This window comes from Centroberyx gerrardi, chromosome 11 (genome assembly GCF_048128805.1).
Source record: "Centroberyx gerrardi isolate f3 chromosome 11, fCenGer3.hap1.cur.20231027, whole genome shotgun sequence".
Lineage (NCBI taxonomy): Eukaryota > Metazoa > Chordata > Actinopteri > Beryciformes > Berycidae > Centroberyx > Centroberyx gerrardi.
In genome coordinates this window covers 26,758,692-26,785,519 of record NC_136007.1, presented here as the reverse complement: position 1 = coordinate 26,785,519, position 26,828 = coordinate 26,758,692, and the positions used below count along the sequence as shown (strand labels likewise).

At 40.3% G+C, this 26,828-nt stretch overlaps 1 protein-coding gene across 8 annotated transcripts in view; it reads left to right on the top strand.

The window, feature by feature from the left end:
• dlg2 (discs, large homolog 2 (Drosophila)) overlaps positions 1-16,499 on the top strand; it is a 179,093-nt gene extending 162,594 nt beyond the window's left edge. For 3 of the 8 annotated variants that reach the window (XM_071902916.2, XM_078286622.1, XM_078286623.1), the window contains 11 exons: positions 198-300; positions 5,494-5,608; positions 6,189-6,365; positions 6,775-6,850; positions 8,827-8,923; positions 12,067-12,117; positions 13,223-13,324; positions 14,760-14,932; positions 15,058-15,167; positions 15,348-15,439; positions 16,332-16,499. In XM_071902916.2, coding sequence (XP_071759017.2) covers positions 198-300; positions 5,494-5,608; positions 6,189-6,365; positions 6,775-6,850; positions 8,827-8,923; positions 12,067-12,117; positions 13,223-13,324; positions 14,760-14,932; positions 15,058-15,167; positions 15,348-15,439; positions 16,332-16,438 — 1,203 coding nt within the window. In that variant the 3' untranslated portion in view covers positions 16,439-16,499. Of the gene's footprint in view, positions 1-197; positions 301-1,927; positions 1,973-5,493; positions 5,609-6,188; positions 6,366-6,774; positions 6,855-8,826; positions 8,924-12,066; positions 12,118-13,222; positions 13,325-13,999; positions 14,024-14,759; positions 14,933-15,057; positions 15,168-15,347; positions 15,440-16,331 lie in introns of all 8 variants that reach the window. The other 5 variants (XM_078286620.1, XM_078286619.1, XM_078286618.1 and 2 more) reach the window with 3 other exon arrangements.
• Positions 16,500-26,828: the final 10,329 nt, after the last annotated feature.

Here is a 26,828-nt window from a genome sequence, read left to right as displayed (position 1 = left end):
TGAATAAAATCTGCATAAAATGTGTAGCGTCTTTCCACGCAAAGCATATCTTGTATTAGCAATGGCGTGGACTCAAGTCCAGCTCATCTGTGGTCATTCTCTCTCTCTGATCTTTCTGGAATGATCTCCTCTGTATTCTGTCCAATAGAATAGAAGAGAAAAAATAATCCTTTGAAATTGTCTTGTTGTCACAACAGGTAAATGGCATCGACTTACGAGGAGCCACGCACGAACAAGCAGCGGCAGCGTTGAAAGGAGCGGGACAAATGGTCACCATCATTGCTCAGTACAGACCAGAAGGTGAGTCAGCTCAGATATGTCCAAGTGTCAAAGTCTAACAAGGCTCAACAGATTCCTTTAATTGGTGATGTAGTCTTTCTTCTTGGGATGAGGGGCGGAGGTGTCAGGTCATTTCGCATTTCTCATTTCCCGTTTGGTGTGAGATATTCAAACCCCAAAGTCTGCGCCGTCCCTTCAATACCCCTCAGGTGATTTTAAGGGTTTAGGGTAGGCTCAGACTAATCCAGCACCGGGTGGATTATTACATGGTTCTCTTGTGGATGGGATTTGAGTTAAGGTCACGGATGTTTCCAAGAAAAATTAATCAGCACTCCCCTGCCACTATGGGTGACACTTTCACTGACTTTCTCCTATCCAATTTACCCACTCACCTTCATAGTAAGAGCCTCAGGAGAGTCTCAGTGAAAGTGCTCCTCAGCAGTTTGCATATAGTTTTTTTTGCATATAGTTATGCAACAAAGTACTCACATCACCATACAAAAAACGATGTTCAGACTTGGATCATTAGACATTGAAAATAGGTTATTGGAATATAAATCTTCAGGCAGGGGTGAGTGTTCACCCCACTAGCATTGTTGTTCCGCTTAGGCCCGTCTCTATGTGCATTTGCCCTGCTTGTTGAATGATATTGATGGGGAACTGTTCTCATTGAGAAGTTAGAGGAGTTGATTCGTGATTGAGAACTGGAGTTTTTTTGACGTCTTACACACAGTCTCAGTGGAAATTGTTCGATGATGCAAAACACACAACAAAATGACTGTATATATGAGTCTTAAATTGGTTTGTGGTTTCTTTGTCCTTTAACACGGGCATATAAGTGCTTTATAACCCGTGCAGGACATGTTCACGCTAACTCAAAACCGCTCAAGACTCTCTGACAACCCTCCTCCGTAGTTGCCTAGTGGATCAGACAGCTTTGATTGGTGACATGCCTCATCTGATTAAGGTCAGCAATAGCATTATCTACTGCAGGGCTGCAGAGGCAGTGACTCATGGTCAGAGACTTCTCGTTGTCACAAAGGTGTCAAACTGAAAAACTCAAACTACTTCAGTCTCTGACCAAGGTCTGCAGTGTGTGTGTGTTTGCCTCAGAAAATATCTAGGTTAGGGTTATTCTCTTTCAAATCTTTAACCTAACAGTCAAAAAGACAAAAGCCTTTTCTTTTGAGTTGAGGTTTTGTTAGTAAGTTTATTAATTAACGTTTGACTAGTGCTGCTAACATGAAGACTCTCTAGAACATCAGTCAGACCTGGTCAGAGACTGGTCTGAAAACTGGTGTTAAATTGTTTCTACCTCTCAGACTTCTCCAATTTTTAAAGATTTCGAGAACAGATGCAAGTCTAACAGACCAAAAACAAAGTTAGAGTTTGCTCTGTCAGATCAGACTCTCACAAGAGACTTTTAAGTAGTGTGCCAGAGATCGGTAGAGCGGGAATTTAACTTGGCATTATGTTCAATCTACAAGCCCTCTGTAGGAAGTGGGAAGAGCCAGAAATTTTGCAGCCAGAATCGGGTTCATCTAACACCTGACCTGCATCACATTTGTCCAGCTCCATACTTAAAGCTGACTAACTGGACTCTACGACCCTCTGGGACTAACAACTGCTCTCTCTTCTTACCCATCAGAACTTGCTCTATGCTCGCCGCGACGGGCCCCGTCTCCAGCACCAGGTTTGTGCCAATGGCACCAGTGGCTGCTCTGAGTATTAGCATCATTCACCAGGGCTTGGCTAAGGGAAAGTCACTGAGTGAATGCAATCACAGACAGTCTGTTCACCCCTGTCCACCGGGCATATGACCCATTGAAGCACCCCCGACCCCTGTCTCTCCCAACCTCTTCCTGATATTTTACTCTCACTCCTCAACTGCACACCCACTCGTACAGTCCTCCTCACTGTCCCTTGTGTTTCATTTGCTCCCAGGTCGTGACCCTGAGCCTTGAACATCTTCTTCCCTTTTTAAAATGTATTTGAAAAGATGTGCTGTTCAACCCACGTATGTTGTTTTTTTGGAAGGATGTTAAATGCAGAAAAGAAGGCACTTGGAAACAACGGCAGGGTGCTGATATTCAGTCACAGTGTTATCACAGTGTCTCATCCCATGGCAAGGCATCATGGTCACTCAAGTGGTGCAACTCACTTCACTTTATAAGGCATTTATTTATTTATTTTTATTACACAGCTTTGTTGAATACTCAATTCTGATCCAATGAACGCATTCTGAGGTCAGTTATTTCTGCTGTTTCACATCTAATCATATCACTCTGCAGTCAACAAGTCCAGTCAGTTTTGTTGATTTCTAATCAAGTTTGCTCACAACACCTTGTGCCAAAAAGGCATTACTCCTAGGTTACTGCAGACTGTCCTGCAGGACCATTTTTTTTGGCAGAATCATGCAAATTACCATAGCGTGTAATAAAATTATTTAAAATCAATATTTCATATGAAATGATTAATGTCTTTGGAATGTAGCCGTGTAATACTGTAAGTGGGAGAATGTACAGCAAGCCAAAGCATGCAAAATTAGCCCCGACAGGATGATCAGCTTCGCATCAGGCACTCAAATCACCCTTTTTTATTACAAGCTACAGTCATTTACATGCTTCCGCCAAAAAATAGTCCCGCAGGACTGTTTGCATGCCAAGGAGTACCGTCTTTGTAAATGACATAGATTGAATTAAATTCAGTTCAGAGTTTTGTTTGTGTTTGTACCACAAGGTGAAATTAGGTTTGCAGGCAATGTTGAAAAAAGACCACAGATAAGGACAGCCAGCTCTGGCATATAAGAGGTGAAAAGATCTGCTATGAAACTAACACAACCAGAATAGAGAGGTGATATGTGCGTTTAGTCTTCGTCAATAATCTGGCAACAGAATTCTGCCCAATTGTGAGTCATGCCTTTGTCTTTCAACTGAGAGTTAAAGGAGTTAACGGAAAATAGACAACTGAATTTGTCTTAAGATGTATTTAGGGCCAATTTCAAGGACCTCAATTTCTGTCTGAATTTAGTTGAAGAAAATTTTTCTACAGAATTTGTAAGATCAGAGTTTTACCATGTAGAGTTTTTTCACCTTTATTCTGCACATACGCTCTTGAGTGATGAACTCAGATCAGGTCAGGTTAAGATGGCTTCATTAACACTATGGCCATGTATTTCCAGAAAACAACAACCTCCTCATCTCATTGGATAACTAAGAACTTCCACTGTAATGTGTTTCAGAGCGCTTAACTCCAAAGCATCTCAAATCTGCAGTCTTGTAATTCTGTAATACGACTGTGCATGGATAGAGGCACAATTGTCCATGATGACAGTTTTTCATAAAACTCAATCATATATAGGGAATAAAGACAATCTTTTTCTCTAAATTAACATACTATTCCAAAGGGATATTAGATGTTTGTCATCTCAGCTTTCCCCAACAAAAATTGTGACGTCCTCACAAATAGGAGGATAATAAAAACGTATTTCTGATTGGTTGCATGATCAGATGTGTAAAGGGGAGAGGGGTTCAGTTTGGTGGGGCATTATCTTATACTAGATTGATAAAGCAAACAGCCAATGGTTTGGAAACGGTTATATTCTGCTTGACGCGTTCATCTCCACTCGGCCCCGCCCCTGTACTTCCTATGACCAGCCAGAGGAGAGAGAGGCAGTTTCCTATCACTACTTAGTGCTGCACCAGCCATAGTCACAGTATTGGACTGTGTGTAAAGAATAGAGGGAAGAAGCAGTAGGTGGACAGAGAGAAAGAAGACAGCAGTAGAAGACACAGCAGCAAAGTGAACATGCAGAAAGGTATGTGAGTCTGATTCTGGAGAAAGATGGGCAGAATTGAAAAATTGAGGATTAAAGAAGGCAGTGAATTTAATTGATGTAGAAATCTGCATGCTGCTACAACTACATTTTGATTTTGCATTTTGTTGTAAAGTCGTCTGTCCAGTATGGGAAGTCATCTCATTATTTGGAAGTTTCCTTGGCTCAGACTGCTTATTATTTTTCTATTAGCGCGTCTCGGGGGATGATGAAGGAGCAAAACACTGTAATAGAAATGAAACTCTGGCATCATCTTTGGAGGAGAAATTGCAAGTGGGGCAGCTTGTAGAGAGGTTTTAATGGATCACACATTTGAAAAGCTCTTTAAATGAGAAATCTCTTTCAACATTACAAAACATCTAGTCTTTTCACCTTAAATCATGTATTTCTCTGTCTTTTTCTCGCTCTCCTTTCACCGAACGCAGGTTGCACAGTGACAGCGGTGCAGTGGCTGCTCGTGTCACGTCTCTTTACCGGTCACTCTCTCTTTTTTAGGCGACAGATTAGCCAGCCATGCCTGAAGCTATCAGCGCTTTCGTCCTCATCGTAACCGCACTGTCAGGGAAAAGCATACTTGTCAAGGGAGAGGCAGGTCTCCGCGTCCTGACATCCTCTTTTGCTTCGCCGAGAGTGGCTCGCTTCGTGGCTTCAGACATCATCGACCGGACACCTCGGGGGGTCATGCGAAGTGCGCCGATGTAAACAGAGGAGAGTGATGCGTAGGACAGTGTTTTCCAAGTGTAACGCTGGAGGCCTGTGGGTACATCACAGAAATTTCTTAGAAGTTTGGATGAATCAGTCCATATCCTCTGCATAATTTCAAAAATGTTTTGCCCACTTGTACAAGAGCTATATCCAAAACTATTGAGCTAAATTATAGGTTACGAATCATAGAGTTCGTCAAAAAATGGTAACAAAAATAATCAAGATCGCCACACACAGAACATCACACAGAAGGGAAATCAGAGCTCAGTTCCTATTGAGTGGCTCTGATAAAAAGGAAATGTGGGCAGGAATTATTTTATTACAGCATTTTATTACAGTACAGTACAGTACATATACATTAACATGGAAAGGAGCATCCAGTGCAGCAGGTCAAGCTCACTGAGATGTTGATCAAAATTCTACGCAAACGCTTATTTTGAGCGCACATTTCTCGGAGGCATACTTTTTCTGTCTTTATCATCATCTGCTTTAAGTATATTATGGTGCGGAACATCGCTTAAGAATGCAAATGAATCCTTTTTTTTCACTTCACGGTCCCACTAAGTTTCAGTTCAGCGGCATCCTTAGGTTGAATCCCTCTTTTCCCGGGATGTAATGGAGTCTGAATCCAGACCCGGTTGTCAGTCTTGATCCGTACCGACCTTGTCTTGCAGAGTACGGGCGTTTCGAGGCCAAAATCCACGACCTGCGGGAACAGATGATGAACCACAGCATGAGCTCTGGGTCAGGATCCCTGCGAACCAATCAGAAGAGATCGCTCTATGTGAGGTTGGTCTGGTTTGGATTTTACCCTAGTTTTGGATGTCCAAACTAAATTCATATTTGGATGAATAAAAACCCAGTCATTCCACACCTACATTTTTCCCATGTTCCTTATGTTGTCTGTACTAATTTATTCTAATCTTCTTCATGGCGAATTTATATGAATACAAGCATTTTAAAAGGGTCATATTATTCAGTTTTCATATACATATCATATCTCAGGATAAGAATAATGATTCCTGATGTTTTTGACACAATTATAGTTTATGCATGGAATGAATCTAAAGATGCACACATACACACACAGATTGGTCACAATATTGGACCCTGATTGGTCGTGCCAAATTGTGTCATGGTAAAAAATGCATGCAAGACTACTCTTCATGCGTCAAGTGACATTCAGAAACCAAGTGTGAGATCTGTGGCTGAAGCAGGGTGGCAGATAAGGGTTTAAGGAACATTTCTTATTATAGCAACCCCCATGGACCAGCAGTCACTGTTCTCTGTGACCTGGTAACGCTGCGCTTCTCGTTTCTCCATTCCAAATGAGTCCCTAATGAGCCCTTCTCCCTCCCTACGGTAACAGGGCGCTGTTTGACTACGAGAAGTCGAAGGACAGCGGCCTCCCTAGCCAAGGGCTCAGCTTCAGGTACGGAGATATCCTCCACGTCATCAACGCCTCAGATGACGAGTGGTGGCAGGCGCGCCGGGTTACCCCGCACGGGGACAGTGAGGAAATGGGCGTCATCCCCAGCAAGAGACGGTGAGTGGACCATAGACATCTGTTTCTGGAAGAAATTCTAGAAATTTGTGCACGATTTGGTGGGGAAATTCTCTTATAATTTGTTATTGTAATGGCTATTGTCAGTGTTCCAGCCTTTGCGTTGGTTTTTGTTGTGTTCACCCCATGACACCAAGACAGTAGTTCTTTCTGATGACTTATTTTTTAATTATTTTATTAACTTATTTGTATTTCTCAACAATCTCCATAATATGTGCAGTAATGACCAAGGAGGACAGGAATATTGAGGAACTTGCAGTACAAACAATCAAGATTATTTCTTTTTTTTTTTTACTTCAAAGTTTCAGAATTTCGCTGTAGTTCAGCTCAGTGTCACTCTGAGTGCTTTTATCCGGCCGGCTAATGACTGTAATGTCTCTTTGCTTGGCAGGGTTGAGAGGAAAGAGCGGGCGCGTCTAAAGACAGTGAAGTTCAACGCCAAGCCCGGGTCAATTGATTCAAAAGGGGTAAGTGCCTTTTTGAGGGCTGGAAAGAGCCAATTGATATTATCATAAAAGATCTGATGATTTATTAGTGTTATTGGGACGTGACTGTGAAATTTCTTCGCGAGAGAAAGTTAAGCTTTCTGTGACTTATTTAAAGAAAGGCAAAATACTGTAATAAGTGCCTCTCTATGTAAACACATTTGAGCACATGTTCATTTGCTTTTCCAGATGTTAGGTTTTCTTAGTCTTTTCCTAGTTTCTTAGTCTGACATGACAGATTTCCTAGCTGGATTTCAGTGATTCAGTAGAACACATCAGCCCATTTCATCATGCGTATGTGTTTGTTCATTTACACTTCCATCAAAAGCATCACAACATTGTGAGTCACACCCCAAAATTTCTGTAAGTTATGTTAAGGCAACTGTTGCAAATACATTTTCACTTTCTTAATGTTAATTACTGATTATGTTAATGACAAGGAACAGAGTCAGTCCCTTCTTAATTAAGAAGGGATTGACCAACCAACAGTTGAACCTTCTGCTGCTGTAACTTTTGCCCTAATAGCAGAGCTATGCTTAATCTTAATTTACCCCTATATTCCCCAAAAATGTAAGTTTGATAATTGAAACTTTATTGAACTACCATAGAGAGTATCTGGAACCACATTTTGGGTATATAATTTACATCCCAGAATCATCTACATACCAGCTTACAAACAATGATCAAAGATAAACATTCATCTCCATCCTCTCCATATGGAAGCCTACAGACTGTGGCTATAAACATATTACATATCAGCAGCATCATTCATCATTTTGTCTTCAAATGATGACACAGATCAGTCACTGTTTGAAGTCCCCACCTCAGCCCCTACAATCTGACCTTTCATTTCTGTCACTGCATGTTTTTGGTTTGCTTCCAACAGTCTTTTCTTTCACTAAACCCCAGTTATGTTACTTCTCTCATGCATGATCTCAGTAACTCTTTTCTCACCTGGCTTATATTTTTTTATGCCTCTGATGCAACTGTGGCACGTCAAGCAGTCATGGTACCAATTATTCTCCTAGATGGACACAGTAAGAGCCTGGAAAAACGACATGTAGCTTTAATTAGGCACGATGAATGTGTTATAAACCAGAGTTCATGTGAAGTGTTTCCAGATACACACAGACCAACAAAATTAAGAGCTAAAATTCATATTTGCTGCACCAATGATATCAAAATTTGATTTGTCTGAGTGAGATATGAGAGTGTATCTGACATTTTCCCACCTCAGCTCTCTGTGTGTTGAGGGAAAAGGCACAATGGTAACAGCTTTGTATAAGACAGGTTCTGTACTTTCTATTGATAAAAAACTTGACATTATTATGATTTCCTTTATCAACACTATCAGTTAGTGTCTACACTATTTAAATGGCTTGGATATGCACTAGGTAAGTGAAGGTAATGAAGTGAATACGCTTAAGCAAATTACGTCCCTCACCAATTTGCGACAGTAAATGGAAATGAAAGCACAGATTTAAGTAATGTTGTTTTGTAAATTACCTATAATGCGCAGATAATGTGGATGATATTCTGCGGTGTTTTACCAAATTAAATCACAACATTAAAAGGTTTTCTCTGTCTTTAATGGAACCGATCTTCATCATGGGGCAGAAAGTGGAAACGTTCAAATCAAAGCTGTTAGCATCATGCATAGAATCAAATTGTTATATGAAAATTGTTTTTCAAATCTGTGTGGAAATGGAATACAGCGTCATTTCAATCAGGATTTAAAATAAGTGCTGTTGCAACTAGAATGAAATCTCATTTTTAAAAACATGAAAATGACACGAATCTGGGCGTAACAGCAATGAATATTCTCGCTTTGCTAAATCTCCAGTCGTGTGGCCATAACTTCTTGACATCCCACGTTGTGCCAGCAGTTGTTTTTGTCAGCATGAACGTGACAGCAGTCGGATATACCTGTCTGCCCCATGCTCTCTCTCCCTTCACAGTCATTCAATGACAAACGTAAAAAGAATTTCATCTTTACACGAAAGTTCCCATTCTACAAGAACAAAGAGGGTGAGCAGGATGGCAGTGATTCAGACCGTAAGTAACTGCGTTCAGGCTCACTGACACACACACACACACACACACACACGTCGACACACAGCGTAGGTCACATGCAGGGTTGATAGGAGACACACAGGTGTATTTCAAGGGTAGGGGGGTTTTCATGGAGGCCTTTCCTGCTTCCTCCCTCGGTCGTTTCCTGTCTTTTCTCTTTCTCTTTCTCTTTCTCTTTCTTTCTTTTGAATTACGGTCAGACAGACTGTCTCAGATGCTGATCAGTCACCAGGAGCGAAGCCAAGTCAATGCAGTGTTTTTTTAACAGAAATCTCTGCATCAAAAGTCTAACCCTAACCCCTTTTCTTACATCGCCCGCCCCAGTTTCCCTACGGAGATCATTGAAGTTTCATCTCAGCTACTGGTGAACATGTTGTGTTTGGCTCCCCCTGCTGGCTGTTCAGCGTCTGGACAGGGACAGATGGGCGCTGACCCGGCCTGCGGGCCCACTAAATATTTCCACAGCTTCCTCCTTTCAATGCCTCTTACCTTTTTCCTTATTTTGCGGCTGTCCTCCTTCCTCTCTTTCCTCCGCTCTGGCTCTCTTTGGACGGCCGTGTAGGACATCCTGGGGATGGGTGATGATGGGTATGGGACAAAGACGTTCAGTAAGTTGGTTCCAGGAATGGTTCCTCGCCTCTACTTTCCGCTCCCCCCCACCACAACAACAACACCCCCCGTCACATTTCCCGTTTGAATGCGTTTCTCAGTTTCCTTTTTATTTGTCGGAATTCTTGCATGCTGCATTTGGTGGATTTGTCTTTGCTTCTCGGTTTGCAGCGTCCCGACGTCTGTCACAAGGGGTGAAACGGGTTTTAGAAGTCAAGGTTCAGTATGCACTTAGGTTTTGGGGTCACGGTTTGGTCTGTTTTGGGTGCAGCAGGGTAAAAAGTGCCAATTTAAATTAGCTTTTTGTATATCAAAAGGGTTGATATGAAATCCTGCCACCTTACAAAAAGGCTTTTAAATGTTTTATAGTGATGAGAAATAAAACCCATGCGCAGGATTTCACACAGATTTACTATTTGTTGTGATCTTTTGACTCATTTACATCTACTCAGAGCTTCCTACAGCTTGAGATGATGGTATTTCCCAATTGACAAACTGTCAAAGAAGGCCAACGCAAGTTAGCTTGCCTGCTAGCTGCGTACATACAGCTGACATCAACTCATTCATGGTCAAGAAGTAGCTTTTAAATTCAGTGTCATTATTTTCAGTGGTGTATACCAATTCTTTGAAGGGTTAGTCGGGAAAATAAAAGCACAGTAAGTGGGTTAGCTTTTAGCCTATAGTTGTTGTTTTTTTTAATTATAAGCCCCCATTATTTTTTCACTTCTGAATCTCAAAATCTTGGGTGGCGTACCGAACAGATTTTTTAATATATACAGTACCGTTCCACCCCTAATTGACGCCGATCTTCCAATGTTGATGACGGTTAACGCATGTTTGCATGGCGCTTGACAGAAAGAACAGAATGTTCTTGTCGTCCTTTACATGTGAGCATGTCAAACCAGGACTTTGACGTTTGCCACAATTATGTCTATTTTGTGTGTAAGCTATGTTGTACCATGTCCTCTACTGTTGTGGTGAATGAACGTCTCAGAGTTTGTGACACTTGAAGGTCCCATTGATTTAAATGAAAAGATCATGCGGAGTGGCGGGAGCGCCCTTGCCTACCAATCAGGGACATTTAGACTGATTTTTAAGGGATTCCTTGTTATTTTTATATTTTGTTTAGATCTCTGCATCTGGCACTTAGTGCATGAAGGGGAAAACGTTTTTACATTTGTTTCTCAGTGAACCTGAAATCAGGTGTGAACATTGAAACCAATTTAGCACCAGCCACATGCATGCTCATTGGATATTCTGACTGCCAACTGAGATAGACAACAAAACATCACACCTGTCTAACAAACCCCACCGCATGTTGTATATCTGTTACACTTCTCTTGTAATGTCCTGCTGAACAGTGGCATGCTTCCCCTGTCTTTAAATGTTTATAACAGCAGCTATAGTAGTGATGGTCAAATCTTTCAAACTTATTCAGTAGAGAAAGGGATTCTTCGATCCATTTAGTACATTTCATTGTGCCTGATGGATACAATAGGGCTGATCAAATGACTTATTGGTTGTATATGGATCTCATTCACTGGAAGTGACTCAGCGTCCTGTTTAAGTCATAATTTACTGTGTGCAGACTCTTAGTTCAGCTCAAATGACATGACATTGTTCACAAGTCTTTCTAATGGCTCATGCAGCCTCTTGTAATGTTCACCTACATGAGATGGATTGTGTTCAGCCCCGCCCCTGGCATTCATACACAATTCATCATACTGCAGCTAGCCTCAAGATAAGTTATATAGATATATTTACATTTACTAACCTTTCAGATCATATTTAACCCATCAGTAGTAACATAATAGACAAAACAGACAGGTCACCAGACATGTAAAGGCCCACAGTTTTCTGAAACAGTGTCTAGATCTTTAGACTACAAGTTTATTTTCAACACCACAAGTAGAGGGAACCGCTGTTACTGTAACATCAGAATACAATTTATTAGTTATTCCATTGCAGAAAATCCTGATTGTCCTGATTTAGCATTTAAATCACATAGTTTCATGCCGTATTTACTTTCCTGTGTACCTGAAGTTCATTCCTGTGGGAAGTTGGAGAGATAGATGGAGGATATTTAACTCATAAAATAAAAGCATTGCTAATGGTAAATGATGGTGAGTCATGGGAGTAATTGCAACATGTTTCAGAACCCACGGCCAAATTATCATAAATAACTAAAATAACACTTTGATATTGCCAAAATAGCACAAATAACCCTTTGTTATTTGTGCTATTTTTGGCCCAAAATGTAATATGTTGCAGATAGCCATATGACTCCCATTCATTAAGCAGTAGCAGGACTGTTGGTGTCAGCATGTTACATCATTAGAAATTATTTCCTGCTGCAGTAATTATGATGGGACGTGTTTTGATAACAAAAAGATGACAGAAACATATAGTATGACACACTGCAGTGCATGTGGCCTTGTAAATGGCATGTTGCTTTGGTCAGTATTGAGTGTTTGTCCCAACAGCGTAGTAAAGCTTTGTGCCTTGTGTCCCACCAGGGAGTCAAGAGGACGTGATTCTCTCATATGAACCTGTGATGCGACAAGAAAGTAAGTAGTCACACTTGTTACTGTATGAAAACGTCTCAGCAAATTCAGGCCTCAGGATGTATAACACTATCTATTGATGCGGTTCACTCTTTTATGATACTCACGTGTTCATTTGAATATTGCAAATTTCCCTGGCAGGAAAATCTCTCAGGTAGCTGAACAAAGAGCCATTGTCCTAATCCACACCACAAGTAAAGTAGCCTAGAGATGGACAGACACTCCTTTTCTCCAGCCAAATTGTTCAGTTAAGAAATGTACAGAGGTTGGCAGACGGACAAATAAAATTTTCTTCCAATTTCTCCTCCTCTGCAAATACCGAAATACAAATGGCTTGGAAGACTACGTCGCTGAATAATACTAATGAAGTCATATAATGTTTGTCTTCTCAAAAATGCTAAATAACATACAGTAGCTGTGTGCCTTTGACAGATAAATACAGTGTTTCAATAACCTTAATATAAAGCAGGGTAACAAATGCCACTGCAGTAGAAATAGCAGGCTTACCAATGTGATGCAAACAGATATGTGAGAGGGCTGGTCACATTGATTTTGAATCATTTAAATTCCGATATTTAGGAGGAATCATAACATAAGAAACATAAAAAGAGAGTAGTTTTTCCAACCAACATGGTACTTTACCATAGGCTATATGCTTACAGTGCCCCCCTCAGGCCAGTTAGGGTAAGACTATAGATACATTTTGTCAAGTCAAAGTTATTAATAAAGTATTTTTAACAAACATTTTTGTCATAGAATCTGATATTTAGAAGGAACAAGAGATATACAGTGGTCCCATTGAACATTCTGGTTTTAGTTTCATGGTTAAATCATAAATGGATGCACAAAAGCACAGATAGACATTACACACATATAGATCATACATCTCATACTACATTTCTGCATACTCAGGATGTGTCATGCAAACGAGAAATACAGCAGCCTGCAATCAATCTCCAGATATACACTCATTGATACATGCAAAAAATATTCACGCAACACAAACTTACATTCAAAACATACAGTCAGCTTTTACACAGTGTTGTCATGGCTTTCAGCAAGTGCATTATCTTCAGGAACTGCATTCAATCTTTGTTTTTCCTTCCAGTTAACTACGCCAGACCCGTCATAATCCTCGGACCAATGAAGGACAGAATCAACGATGATCTGATATCGGAGTTCCCCGACAAGTTTGGTTCTTGTGTGCCGCGTAAGTAGTGAATGGAAACACCGCAACAGTTAGTGTTTATTGGCTTGTGGGCAACAGTGAAACAGATGATTTGACAGTTCAGGTAGGATTCACCAAACTGTCAAGTGTGCCTTGATAGTTTTACCATGACACTGTGCGGGGATGATAACTGGAAATGGGGAAGGGATGTAATGTCAGTGTTGATCATGTGATTACCTCGCTGCTCCATGACATCAATGTGAGTCATGACCCTAATCATATCCACTGTGGAGTCAGTGTGATATTTAGTTGTTTTGTTCCACATCAACGTCACCATTTCCATCCCATCATCCCATCCCGTGTTTCAGATTTCAGTGTAGATCCACCTAAAGCCAATCAAACAAAAAAATATATGAAATAGATGAAAATATAAACATATTTTGCTGTTGGCCCCATTTAGATATAATCTCTTGCACTTTGTGGAAAAAATATTTTAAATGTTCCTCATTTGTTTATCACATTTACATTTTGATCCAGTGTGTGTTTTTGTGTGTGTGCGTCTTAGTGTTGTGGCCCCATTTTCACTCGTCTTATGGAAGCACCTCATTCCTCTGTGAACTGTGGAATGTGTTTTTCTTTGGCCAGAACAGTTTTTATTTTGCATGTTTTGATTTACCCATCTCTTTTATTTCAATTTACCCTTTAAACCATATAAAGCTGCTAACAGTTCAGGGCACCAAGGTAAGTGAGTCCATAAGTTGAGTTTATTTTTCTTTCTTCCCTTTTATTTTTTTTAGAAAGTGAGTCATGAAGTGATCCCTTCCATAAATACTCCCACTAGAATTACAATTCGTATAGAATCATAGTTTGGGGCTGTGAAAACTATTACATTAGTGTTGGGGAATATGGGTAAAAGGGTCTATATGTTAAAAATTAATTTGTATATTTATCAGACAATAGTAGACTTACTGCCTTTGTAGAAGCACAGTAATAATCAGTCAGCTGCCTTTCTTTAAAGATATCTAATGAAATTTGCCCTAGAAATAACAAGAATAAAACTATTGCAAATTTAGTTTTTGCTGCAGCATCCATTTTCCAACACAATGCATGCAAACAATGTGTGAAGGAAACTTCATTTTCAACGTCCCTGTTTTAACGGCATGTATATGGGCAGATTTTAAGCAGAATCCACTCTGCTTGCACTCCAGGTATAATTTAATCAATACAAAGTGCAAAGCCGTGCTTATCCATGTGCTGGAAAAACCTCTGACACAACTTTTAATATCCTATTTTTTCCCCGTTTGCTCACTAGTGCAAATTTCATATCTATCAGTGAAAAATGTTATTGGATATCTTTAAATGTGCTATGTGTAGCATTTTAAAATCAGTAAATAATTACCATGTTCATTCTGAGGAATCTGTATAATTGCAGTAAACAAAAAAAACCAAAAAACCTACTCTCTCCCTTGCACCAAAGACACCACTCGACAGAAGAGGGACTACGAGGTGGACGGGCGAGACTACCACTTCGTCATGTCCAGAGAGCAGATGGAGAAGGACATCCAAGAGCACAAGTTCATCGAGGCGGGGCAGTACAACGATAACCTGTACGGGACGAGTGTCCAGTCGGTGAAATATGTGGCTGAAAGGGTGAGAAACTGGTTATTAAAGCTGCACTAGGAAAATTTGGATTTCACTTTTAAAATGATAAAACGTATGAGATTGTATGCTTTTGAGGTAAGTCCCTTCTGAATCCCTCCCTGCCTCTGTCTCAGGGTAAACACTGCATACTGGATGTGTCCGGAAACGCCATCAAACGACTACAAGTAGCACAACTCTATCCCATTGCCATCTTCATAAAACCTAAGTCTATTGATTCGTTAATGTGAGTATTAACCTTGTCTTTTATTACCAGCCACATATGATTTCCCCCCTAATAACGCAGCCTTCCACTAGTACACGTTATTTGGAAGAGTTATTGGGATTTTGAAGAAGTGATGAAATAGTGAAAATCAGAGGCAGGACTGTGTGTGTGTGATGTTTTCCACCCTCCCTCTCTTCCTAGGGATATGAATAAGAGACTGACAGAGGAGCAAGCCAGGAAGACGTTCGACAGGGCCATGAAGCTGGAGCAGGAGTTCGGCGAATTCTTCACAGGTACGATATTAATAAGTCGCAGTCTAATATAGGGATTTATTGAACCGTTCCTCACTGTGCCCCATCGTAGCGGGATACTGATATATGAGCGCGCTCTGCATGTGTTTGTTCAGCAGTAAGGGAAAAGATTAGGTTAGACCTTTTTGGTAAATGGACTGGTTCAAAGGGGGAACTCAGCAATCCAGCCAGTCTGTAGAAGGCTGAAGCGCCGCCAAGCAGGACGGTTGATTAAACACAATCCTTTTGATTTAAAGGCTCTTCTACCCGTTTAATATAAGGGAGTGTGAGCGTTTTGCTCATGTAGCTTCAGTCAACTGCTGGAAATGTCAGATTTCCAGACTTACTGTAGGCAAAGACATAACTTAACGTTTAAGTTAACTCCAGCAGTTATAAAGGGAACGCCCACTGTGGAATAGGGTTAGAGCAATATATCAAGCTGATATTGGCCTTGTATTATATATCAGATATGATCCAGTCAGTGTTGTCCACCTCCAATGTGATGCAGTGTATTTGATTACATATTTATAGTAGAATTGATCAGTACTTCACTGGTTGTCTATGGGATGCCCTTAACCTGACATTTTGTTTAGATTCCACATTAAAAAAAAAAGCACGTGCTTTGAATTCACACGTGTTACTATTTTCACATGACTTTTTAGTAAGGGCATGATCCTAGATTCTTGGCATTAAAATGGCCAAATTTAAAGATATTGAATATAATAACTTAGTTTTGAAGCATTTTATGTAGGAAAACCAAAGACTTTAATCTCATATTTAACACTTGGCAACTATGTGGCTTCAGGAGTGAAAAATTGCATGCATAACTCTGAAGTTGGTGTACTTGTCCCACTCCAAGCTCCACCATACATAAATAGTCCACTTTGCTTTGCAGCCCTGGTTCAAGGAGACACCTTAGAGGACATTTATAACCACTGCAAACTGGTCATAGAGGAACATTCAGGACCCTATATCTGGATCCCTTCAAAGGAGAAACTATAATAACTCATCACCCTGGCAGCGAGTTTGGACTGCTAGACACTAGTAATAATTTGTAACATATGATAACTGTATGGCGATGAATAGTCTTCATAAATAATTATTGTGAATATTGTTTTTTTTGTTTGTTTTTTGTTTTTTTGGGGGAGGGGTTTATTGTTTCTTTTTTCACTCTCAACATGAATGTTCTTGAATGTATACCACAAAGTGTTAGAAAATTGTAGGTCTTGAAACATTGAACCGTTTGTATATTTGTTGAATTTTTTTATTTGCAACAATAACAACAACAAAAAAAAAGAAAAGAAATGCAATGAAAATAAATATGGGGTACGTGTGGAAGTTGAAATGGGAAACTGGAGATGGCATATACAGTGCAAACATCTTCGCTTGGCCAACGCAGGATGGGAAATAACGCGTTTTATTTGCCTCCGACATCCTCCGCCCGCCTTCCCTCCACACCGCCACGTAGAAAAGCATCATCAGAAGCTCGCCGTTCCGGATTTTGCATCTATGCATTTGCACGGGCTCATCTCTTTCTGTTTGCATTTACTCCTTGAATTATTTATTTCTTCCTTTCCACGACACAGACGAGTCCAGGTTTGAAAATAGGCTTTTATTTTGGTGTAGAAATTTCAGCCAGTTTGTACTATAATGGTTCTGTAATGGAGTTCTTCACTTAAATGGCAGACATTTCTCATCATGCTTCAGCGACGACGATGATGAGCGAAGGGAGAAAACTGCTATAGGCAACGGAGATGTAACACTATATTTTGCTACTTATATTGCTAGAGGGCACAAAAGCACAGAAATATTTATTATTGAAATACACCTTTTGATTAAAAAAAGGTCATTTACAGAGCATATTTTATTTGAGTGATGTATGTTGTGGTAGTGTTAGGATGGATGGGAATATTGTTATGGTAATAGAGACCTTAGGTGTTCACAGTTTTTTTTGTTTTTTTTTGTTTTGTAGAGATGGAGGAGGGAGGGGCGGGCAGAATACTGACAGGGATCAAATTATTTAACACTTTCCACCAACACGTTTTCTTCTCTTTTAGGACAAATAACAGGACGATGGTCGAAGAATATGAATACAAATAAATTAACAGTACTTTATGAAAGCAGTCTCCAACTAACAGAACAGACAAAAAAGGTCAAAACACAGAGGACACAATGTAAAAGTAAAGATAAAGTGAAATAGAGTACAAAAAAGAATTGGAGTCATTAAGTCATTAAGAAATGGAGAGACTGTAAAGGTGAGTTTTTCAAGCAGATACTGATTTAGATATCTTGTTCTCCTTCAGCAGGTTGTTCCAAAGCCTAGAGGCCCCTGATGGAGAAACTAGAATCACTGTTTGTTTCTCAGTCTTGGCTTTGGAACGATCTGAAGCTGCACTCTGATATACTCAAACAAGCCTTAAAAGCAGTCAGTACGATGTTAAAATCAATCGTAAAAACTCAGAGACAGCCAGTACACACAGGCTGACATGACTAGGGTTAGACCGATATATGGGGTGGATATTGGCCTTTAATTAAAGATCAGATATCGGCCAGTCAGTGTCATGTATGCCGATGGAGGTTCCTCCCTGACCACAACTACATAAAAAAAAACTGTAAAACCTGCAATGACATTCCTTTGCACATTTTATGTATTTATTTAATTGTTCAATGTTTTTTGCGGTTTTTACCACTGACAATAATAAAATTCTGGGGGAAACATTGAATACTGGTAATTTTTGGGCATGAAAGTGGTCAAATTTAGAGCAAATATTGGTATTGACGTTTAAAAACCCATATCGGTGTAACCTTAGTGATTACATCTCCTGCCTCTGGTTTAAAGAGAGAGTTACATTCAGAAATAAAAGCATGGATGACTTTTTCCAAGTTGCCATGAGATAATAAAGGCCTTACATCTCTTAGCTGGAGTGAAGAAGCCCTTTGACCTGATCCAGAGTCCGATCTGGATCAAAAAGCGCCCCTGAAATGTCCTATAGAAGACTTGACAACAGCAGAATCAGACTGAAGAGAAGTGAGTGAGTCCTGACGCCCGGGGAAGAGGTGATGTGTCACACTGCTTAGTCAACCCAACACGATATATCCACAGTATATAGTTTACTCACCAATGGCTTGCCTTGTTTGAAAGGGCATACAATATAGTACCTCGCTTTGTAAAAAAGAAAAAAAAAAAGTCATTATGTACTTGGAGCACTTGGAATGACTCATGCATCTACCAGTGTGATAGCCTCCCTGTTCTGTTTAACTGCAATGCCGTCGACCAGTAGATTCCCATGAAAAGTTGTGATTAATATATTCTAGTATTCCTGCTATTTGATTTAGACCGCATGTTTCACCCAACTAGTTAACAAATACCTTACATTCATGGCAGGTATGTTTCTAATCAGTGGGACACTTCAAAAGTGCACTTATTCATTGTGTTAGGTAATAAAGAAAATAATAGGCACTGTACGATGACATAAGTAAAATCCAACTTTGAATACAAATATGAATAAAATCAGTTCATTATCGTGGAAAATGGCACATTTCAAGTTAACCAGTGACAACTGTGAGGACTGAACCCCGACCTGCTAGTATGGACCACGCACCTGTAGTAGAGTGATGAGAAGCACTTAAAATGCATCGCCATTTCGTACATGAGTGTGTACCTTGAGGATGAAAACGATGTGTTACTATGTACAGATAGGATCTTATTTCAATCCCTTGTCATAATCTGTTCATAATCTGAAATTTGTGGCTGATACCAAAACACAGATCACAAATGTTTCAGCACAGATGTGTGTAGATGGACACTGTTTTTCCGTTTCCTTTTTGCAATATATTTTGGGATATCTGGCATCATTCTTTTGCAAACTTTCCATAACTTATTGGTCACCACTTGCCTTAACGGAGTAGGTTTATATCAGAGATAAAAGCTTATAAATGTACTTTTCCTTTGAGAATAGAACATTTTATTTAATCCTCTTACGCATCTACACTTCAGTGAAAGAAGGCTGAATAAATTGTAACATATATATTATTATATTGAGGCCATGGTAGCCTTGTACTGATAAAGTAAGAGGCTGTGAGGCAGCATTACTGAAGAGATATTTTATATTTTGCAATTTTATCTTGAAAAGAGCATGTCTGGCAACAAGAAAAGCTTTTAAAATGAAAGTGGTAAAACAATTTTGACCCATTTTTTCCCCAGAGTTTTATTAGCCAGCAATATTATTACATGTATAAAAGAATATTGGTATACTGGCTTGGTAATTTTGCTTTGATATAATACTTCCAAAATCATTGTGAACATTGTACCAAGTGATAGCTCACAGGCCAGTGGGGTTTTTTCTGTGGAAATGTTACAGATGTCTGACCTATGCATGTTGCTACAGTCTTCTATTTCCTGTGGATGTGCAGTATTCAACACAACTGAACCATCAAGAGGTACTTGCTGTGTTTAAACACATGGTCAAACTGCTAATTTTAATCAATCAGCCAGACTTGTGTCTATTTTAAACCAAAATAAAATAAAATAAATGTAAAAGATGGGTGTCCAAGCAATATGTTTTGGCTCTTGCATTCTGCATATTTCCTTTTTTTGATGTCAGTAGCAAAACCTCAATTCATTCACAATAATGACTTTCCTGCCCCTAACAATATGAAACCCTTAAAACTTGTATTTACACAAAATTGAGGCCAATACTCTTTACCCATGCTAATACATATATAAATAAATAGCAATACCCAATGCCTCCCATAATGCCAGTTCTGTTTTCAATAATGTGTGTCTGCAGGATCTCCTAATCCGTTTATAGCTATTTTTTCTGTCATTTGTTTGTGTCAATTTTTCGGTAAGCAATTATGACATTGTTAGTAATGAACTGACGCTGGTGATGATGGGGTTCGCACTTGAAATATGTACCAGGCATATTCTAGACTAATGGTTGAAATATTATTTCTTTTCAAAGGTTAACCAGGGCTTAGCATTAATGAATGGATGGAAGAAGGGGTGAATGAACGGATAGATGACATTGTTCATAATGATTTGATGATGACTAAACTTCAACTTCCTCTTTTAAAAAACAAAACATCCTCGCTTAATAATGACCTTTTTTGGAAATGCACTCATTGAATCTCACTAGTGTTTACTTTCAGTTTGCTGTGTATATTTTGGTGTTGGTACCATGCTAAGGGTTTAGGGTGCAGTTGATACAATAGCCCACATGTTAGTCTGTCAATTTTTAACAGTGAATGAGTGCAATAAATCAGCAATTGGAGACGGTCAGTTTGTTATTGATACCTACCATTATGTCCAGATGTAATGTCGGCCCTCCTGCAGGGCTGCAGCAGGTGTGCTCTAGAGTTAGATTCCTTCAAATGATATAGATTAGGTTTATACTTCATCATTTTATACAGCAGGCTTGTAAAACAATGGATGCACTTCTTTAACTTTTTGCAAGCAAACGGCACTTGCTTTGATTACTTCCAAAAAAAAAGATTTACACACAAAATGTTTACAGATGCTCAATGACAAAAACAGTTTTCATCTCTTCAGATTTAAAAAGACAAATTTTTGTCTTCTTTGAGGCCATACGATAGTAGAGAAGAATTGATAGGTATAATCTGTTATGGTGATGTGAATATTTGACAACCGTTCTACAAAAACCCTGTGTGAGTTCAGTCATTAAGGCTTCTTTTCTTGTTATTTTGGGTTGTCTGCTTTTACTCAGCGTTGTTCTAAACTTTCACGTCTGTTCGATATCAAGATACCATGCACTTAAAATGAGGCACATATATGCCATATCTGATTTACACATTTGATTGTAGGTATTTTATTTTCGGTTCATCCGAGTGGTGAACATATAAAAGGCATACTTATTTCTTGTGGAGGCTGTACATTTACTTGTCGACACTGATGTTGCTTCTTTTTAAAAACAAATCTGTTTAAATTATTATTTTTTTTCTTCTTTTTGTTTATTTCTTACATTTTGCATCTTTTAAATGAAAACGAACATGGAGAACATGGAAGTTGTCCTTGCATTATGTTACTGTATGCACACCTGGTTGCTTTGATGAACTACTTTAAGAGCATTGCTGTATATATAACATTACTACAGCAACCATCTTTTCAAAAAGGAAATTAAAAAAGTGTGATACTTTTAAAATGACCTCGGATGTCTCTTTCTTGTGAATTTGTTTAGCTCTGTGTGTGTGTGTGCGGTGGAGTGTTTGTGGTATGTGATGACAGAAGGGTTGGGAAGTGTGTGTGGGTGCGGGGTGTAACACTCATTTATCATTGCCATGTACTGTACTGTTTATGCAGATTTTTGGGGGGCTTGCAAGTTTCTTTCTTATCCATGGTTATTAATGTTCCCCATGCATTTAAATCACATCCCCTAATATCTAGGTTGACTGATGCAATGGATTGGAAACTCAGGTGCCCATAGGTGCCATTGAAAGTACCACTGTATGATCAAAACAACAAATGTGACACAAAAATGGAAGTACTTCTCATGAGGCACCGACTTACACCTTTACTTCAGGTTTACGCTGGAGGACATTCTTGAGGTAAGTAGGTCAACTGGAAGCAAATGCACTGAAGAGATGACACACACCACTGTTCATTAAATATAACAAAAGAATGATAAGATCGAGAAAAATTACTAATTTAATGATTAAGTAGCATAACAAAAAGATGCAGGGAAAATAATAAAAGTATAATAATTGTTGGACAGTTATGTAGACAGGACAGAGACCTAGGCAATACCAGTCGGTACAATTATGCACATGTGTACCAAATGACCACAGAGGGCAGGGAGAGTCTAATGAGACCACCAATGAGAGTCAATCCAACGACACATCACTAGTGCAGAGATCAATCCTCCCCTTACAGGAATATGTCAACAGTCTTTTAATAAATGTTCCCCTTTGGAGCTAAAGGTAACAGTCTGCGACAGAAATAGTCCTTTCAGGCGACAGGCGTGTGGTGTGCTTTCTGCGTTCTGTGCTTTCCTGTCAGCATCTACTGAAACACACAGAGAGGGAGAGGTGAATTAGGTGCAGGTGAAGCTTGTTGACTGGCTGAATCACTCTAGGTCCTCTCCGTCCATTGGACTGGATCTGAGGCACATTTGCAGGTGCGGTCATTCAGGGGGCTGGTCAGCTTTGAGGAGCCACCCAGACACCATCTCATACTTTTGGACTTAGGCATAAGTAGTACCCCAGATACCGTACCTCCCTCCATCCAGTTGCGTACTTCTTCAGGTTAGCCATGAGCCCCACCCACCTCAAGGACTCCAGGACAGCCTTCAGGTGCTGCATAAGCTGCTGCCAGCTGTCGCTATAGATCATGATGTCATTTAAGTAGGCAGGAGCATGTGAGCCATGAGAGCACAGCACCCGGTCCATGAGTTGTTGAAAGGCAGCGGGTGACCCAAACAGAAGTGTAAAAAATTGGTCCAATCTGTACAGAGTGGAGAAGGACATTTTCTCCCTGGACTCTGGTGCCAGTAGCATTTGGTCAAATCCAGTTCAAACAACAGTGAACAGTGCCTAACCCATCCAGTTCTTCACCCCTGGACGTTGGATAGGCACTGAATTTAGATGCTGCATTCACCTTGCGATAGTCCACAGAACTATCACTATCACAAGGAACGGTGAATGTTGTTTTTGTTCCCAGAACGGTGTTTCTGTTCCCATTTACAGCATTGCTTTCAATTCTGGCTGAAGAACTTTTCATTTCAGTTCATGTAAGCAATGGGGCAGCTCAAGACCGCTACCCAAGGAGGAATCGATGGTGGTGTATGAAGTCAGTGCATCCTGCAGGGGTGAAAACACATCAGCAAAACTCTTTCGTGATGCTGCTACCTCTGCTGGCCCGCTGAAAGATAGTTATCACAAACAACAGCTGGAAATTGGATGATTATGGAACCTCCGGTCCTCGCTCATCTCTCTAAATCACCGATTTAGCCAGAGACACGGGCCCCGTCTCAATGTAAGCTTCAAGGAAATTGAGATGGTAAATCTGTGGCGACATCCCCCACTTGCTATGTGACCATGAAAACCTCTTGCCACTTAGTGACTAATGCGGAGCTGGAAGCGGGGAGCCATACAAGCATTTTATCTCCCAGTGAAAACTGTGGTGTTTGGACCATCCTCAGAACTTTCTTTAATTAAGTCCAGAACATCCCTAGATTTTGTCCTTACAGCAGTTCAAAGGGAGAAAAACTTGTTGAGGCCTTGGGTGCTTCCCACACTGCGATCAACAGAGGATTCAGCCATTTATGGAATTAGGATAATTCATCCTTCCTACAGCGTCCTCTCTCTGGGTTCTGGGTGTCCTCCCATGGTCGGTTGTAGGGAGAGATGGTTCTTGGCCAGCAATTCAGAGACTGGCTCACTGCTCCATCCTGGAGCAGTGAGCCAGTCTCTGAATTGCTTTCAAGACCACCTGCTTGGTAATCTCCTTGTTGGTCGTCCAGCTGCAGCCACCGTTTGCCTGAGTTGAGGAACTACTGCACGTAGGAGAAGGGCCAGCCGGCATCTTCATAGGCGATCCTTCAAAAACCAGCAGCAATGTCCATCTTGTCCATGTTGCCGCTTTCAGATGGTCGTAATCGTTCCAAGAGGATGCTGGCAGACTGTGGGCCGCCAGCTGCGCTTCCCTGGTGAGTAAACGTATAGCTCATTCCCCCTCTGGCCACCCACACACCACTGCCGAGCCTTTAAAGACCTCGAGGAAGGCTTTGGGGTCAACCACTGGCGTCATCGTCCCTAATGCCTGGCCTTTGGATCATCCGGTGGGGAGGTGGCAGATGGTGGCTGCACACTCCTCAGGAGAGTCCTCAGCCTGGGTGTACATTATTTCATGCAGTGCCTGGTAATGCTGCTGCTGCATAGAGAGCTAGCTCTCCTGGTGATTTCGTACTTGCCCCAGTGCATTGTGTCCTTCCATTTCTGGATTTTGGCACCACTGTGACAACTGAGCAGTCTAGTTCAAGTTCAAGTTCAAGTTTGTTTATTTCTAGAGCCCTTTATCACAAGCATGTCTCAAAGGACTGTGCAGAGAATGAGCCTAACTAGGTCTAACTGATCAACAATCAGCCACAGAACAGAATGATATAGGACAAACATCAGGAAGAGCAAGACACACAAAAACAGATTAGCAAGACAAGTCTCTGAGGAGGAAGGACACTGAAGAAGAGTGTTGTGGTTCTCATCCGTTTATGGGGCACCAACCTAATAAACACAAATAACATAAATTATAAACCACAAGTGCAGGAATCCTTCCAGGGATCTGTCAACAGTCTCTAAATAAATGCTCCGCTCCGGGGCTAAAGGTACCAGTCTGCAGCACAAATAGCCTTTTCAGGCTGACAGGCATGCGGTGCGCTTCCCGCGTTCTGCGCTAGGATGCGCGCTCTGGCCATTCAGTCCGCGGGCTCTTCTGTCAGCGTCTACTGAAAAACACAGATGGAGAGATGTTAATTAGGCACAGGTGCAGCTTGTTGACCGGCTGGACCGCTCTAGGCCCTCTCTGCCTTCCGACCAATCCCTGTCCTGCTTGCCACAACGGTTATTCCAGCTTCATAATGTATTACAATGTGTCAGGAAACAATGCATGTCAATTTCTGATGTGATTATATTGTAAAATGACTGCATATATAGAGTATATATACACCGATAATGTGGTTATGATGCCTTACAATGCACTTTAAGTGAAGTGTTTCTTGTCAAGCTATGAAATATGTGGATGTGAATGACTGAATTTCTCATTTAAAGGGACAGTGAGGGTTTTTTTGAAGAGGCTTTTTGCTTTTACTTTTGCTTTTACCAACCAAATACTTTCTGGACATTCAAAGGTTTTTGCCACAGCGTTTCTGTTTCTAAGAACTGGCACCAGCTTCCTCTTAGCATTTGTTAACAGACAGTCAAAGGGAAATGATGTAATGTCCCAAAAGGGAGCTTCAATAGTGTTAAAGGGATATTACTGTGATACCATCGGAGATAAAACATACCATAAGGTCCAATAAAGGTCACTATAAAACTACCATAAGGTCACTACAAACTCATTATTTAGTACCACAGACATACTATAGCTCCCTGTAGGAACATTGTAATGATTCGGCTGCCCATGGCTAATGAAAGCCAATCATATACTGTAATGTGACAATATCTTTCAGGCTGTTTTTGTAGAGTTTTGTGTATTTGTAGTGCAGAATGGTGCACAGCAACTCCTTTTTCAAGAGAGAGAGAGACAAAGACTCACAAAATGTTACTGGGTGCTAATCTTAGCTTGTTAGCTATCTCTTTGTCTTTGATATCACAGCTACACAACATAATGCCGGGCCTGTCAGCATTTTGTCACCCTGAATCAAGTCACTTTTTTATGGTTGTGCAGTGATCCGACAACAGAAATAGAAATATATGTCAGTGAAAACACCTGGGTGATTTCATATATTTTACTGAAACTCAAAATAGGTGATGACCTAATCCACCATTTCCTGTGCCTTCACTTCCAGGTTGGAGCTCCACTGAATTCACAGTAGGTTTCCACATAAATTGAGTGAGCCACTAATGGGGTGAACCAACTCTCAAGTTGCAACATAGCTTTTACCTGTTGTGCAGAATCTGAGCATATATATTCCTCCTGTGTCAACCATAATCTGTTCATTGATTTCATTTGGGATTGCTTTAAGGGAAAATATGTTTAATATCTTTTAACATATGAATGCTTAAAGTTAGACAAAATTGACACTTCATCACATTTAAAGGTGCAGGTTGAACACATGAGCACATTGGAATAAATGGTTCGATTATGGATGGCAGAAGGGCAAAGTTTGAATTAGCATTTTGCAAGAGAATGTGCCACTTTCTTCAAATGATGGATATTTCAATCAACAAAACTCTACTTTTAACAAATTTGAGCAATTTGAGTAAAACTGCATTTGAAAATCACACCACACCACACCATACCCAGATAATCTGTGCCATCATCATTCCACAAGAGGGCATAAATGCACCATACTACTGGTCTACTATACAGGCATTACTCATACATGCTTCATAAGCCTGTAGCCTACGCAGGTCTGTCTCACACCAGACTGTCTTTTACTAGATATATAAACATAGCTTATAGATTCAAAATGTCATCAGGATTTCTCAGAATAATTTCACTAGCATGAGTCTCTTGAGTCTTTGAAGCAGAATTAGACCGATATATTGGTTTGCTGATATATTGTGGTATTACATGGTATTATATGTATGGTACCTACCATCATTACTGCTCCCTGACCTCTCTGAAGAAATGTATATCTGTAGCTTGAACTGAAGGCTAGAAATGCCAACAGGTAATTGAAAGAGAAGAGTTCTTTCGCATGCATCCCGATGGGAACAC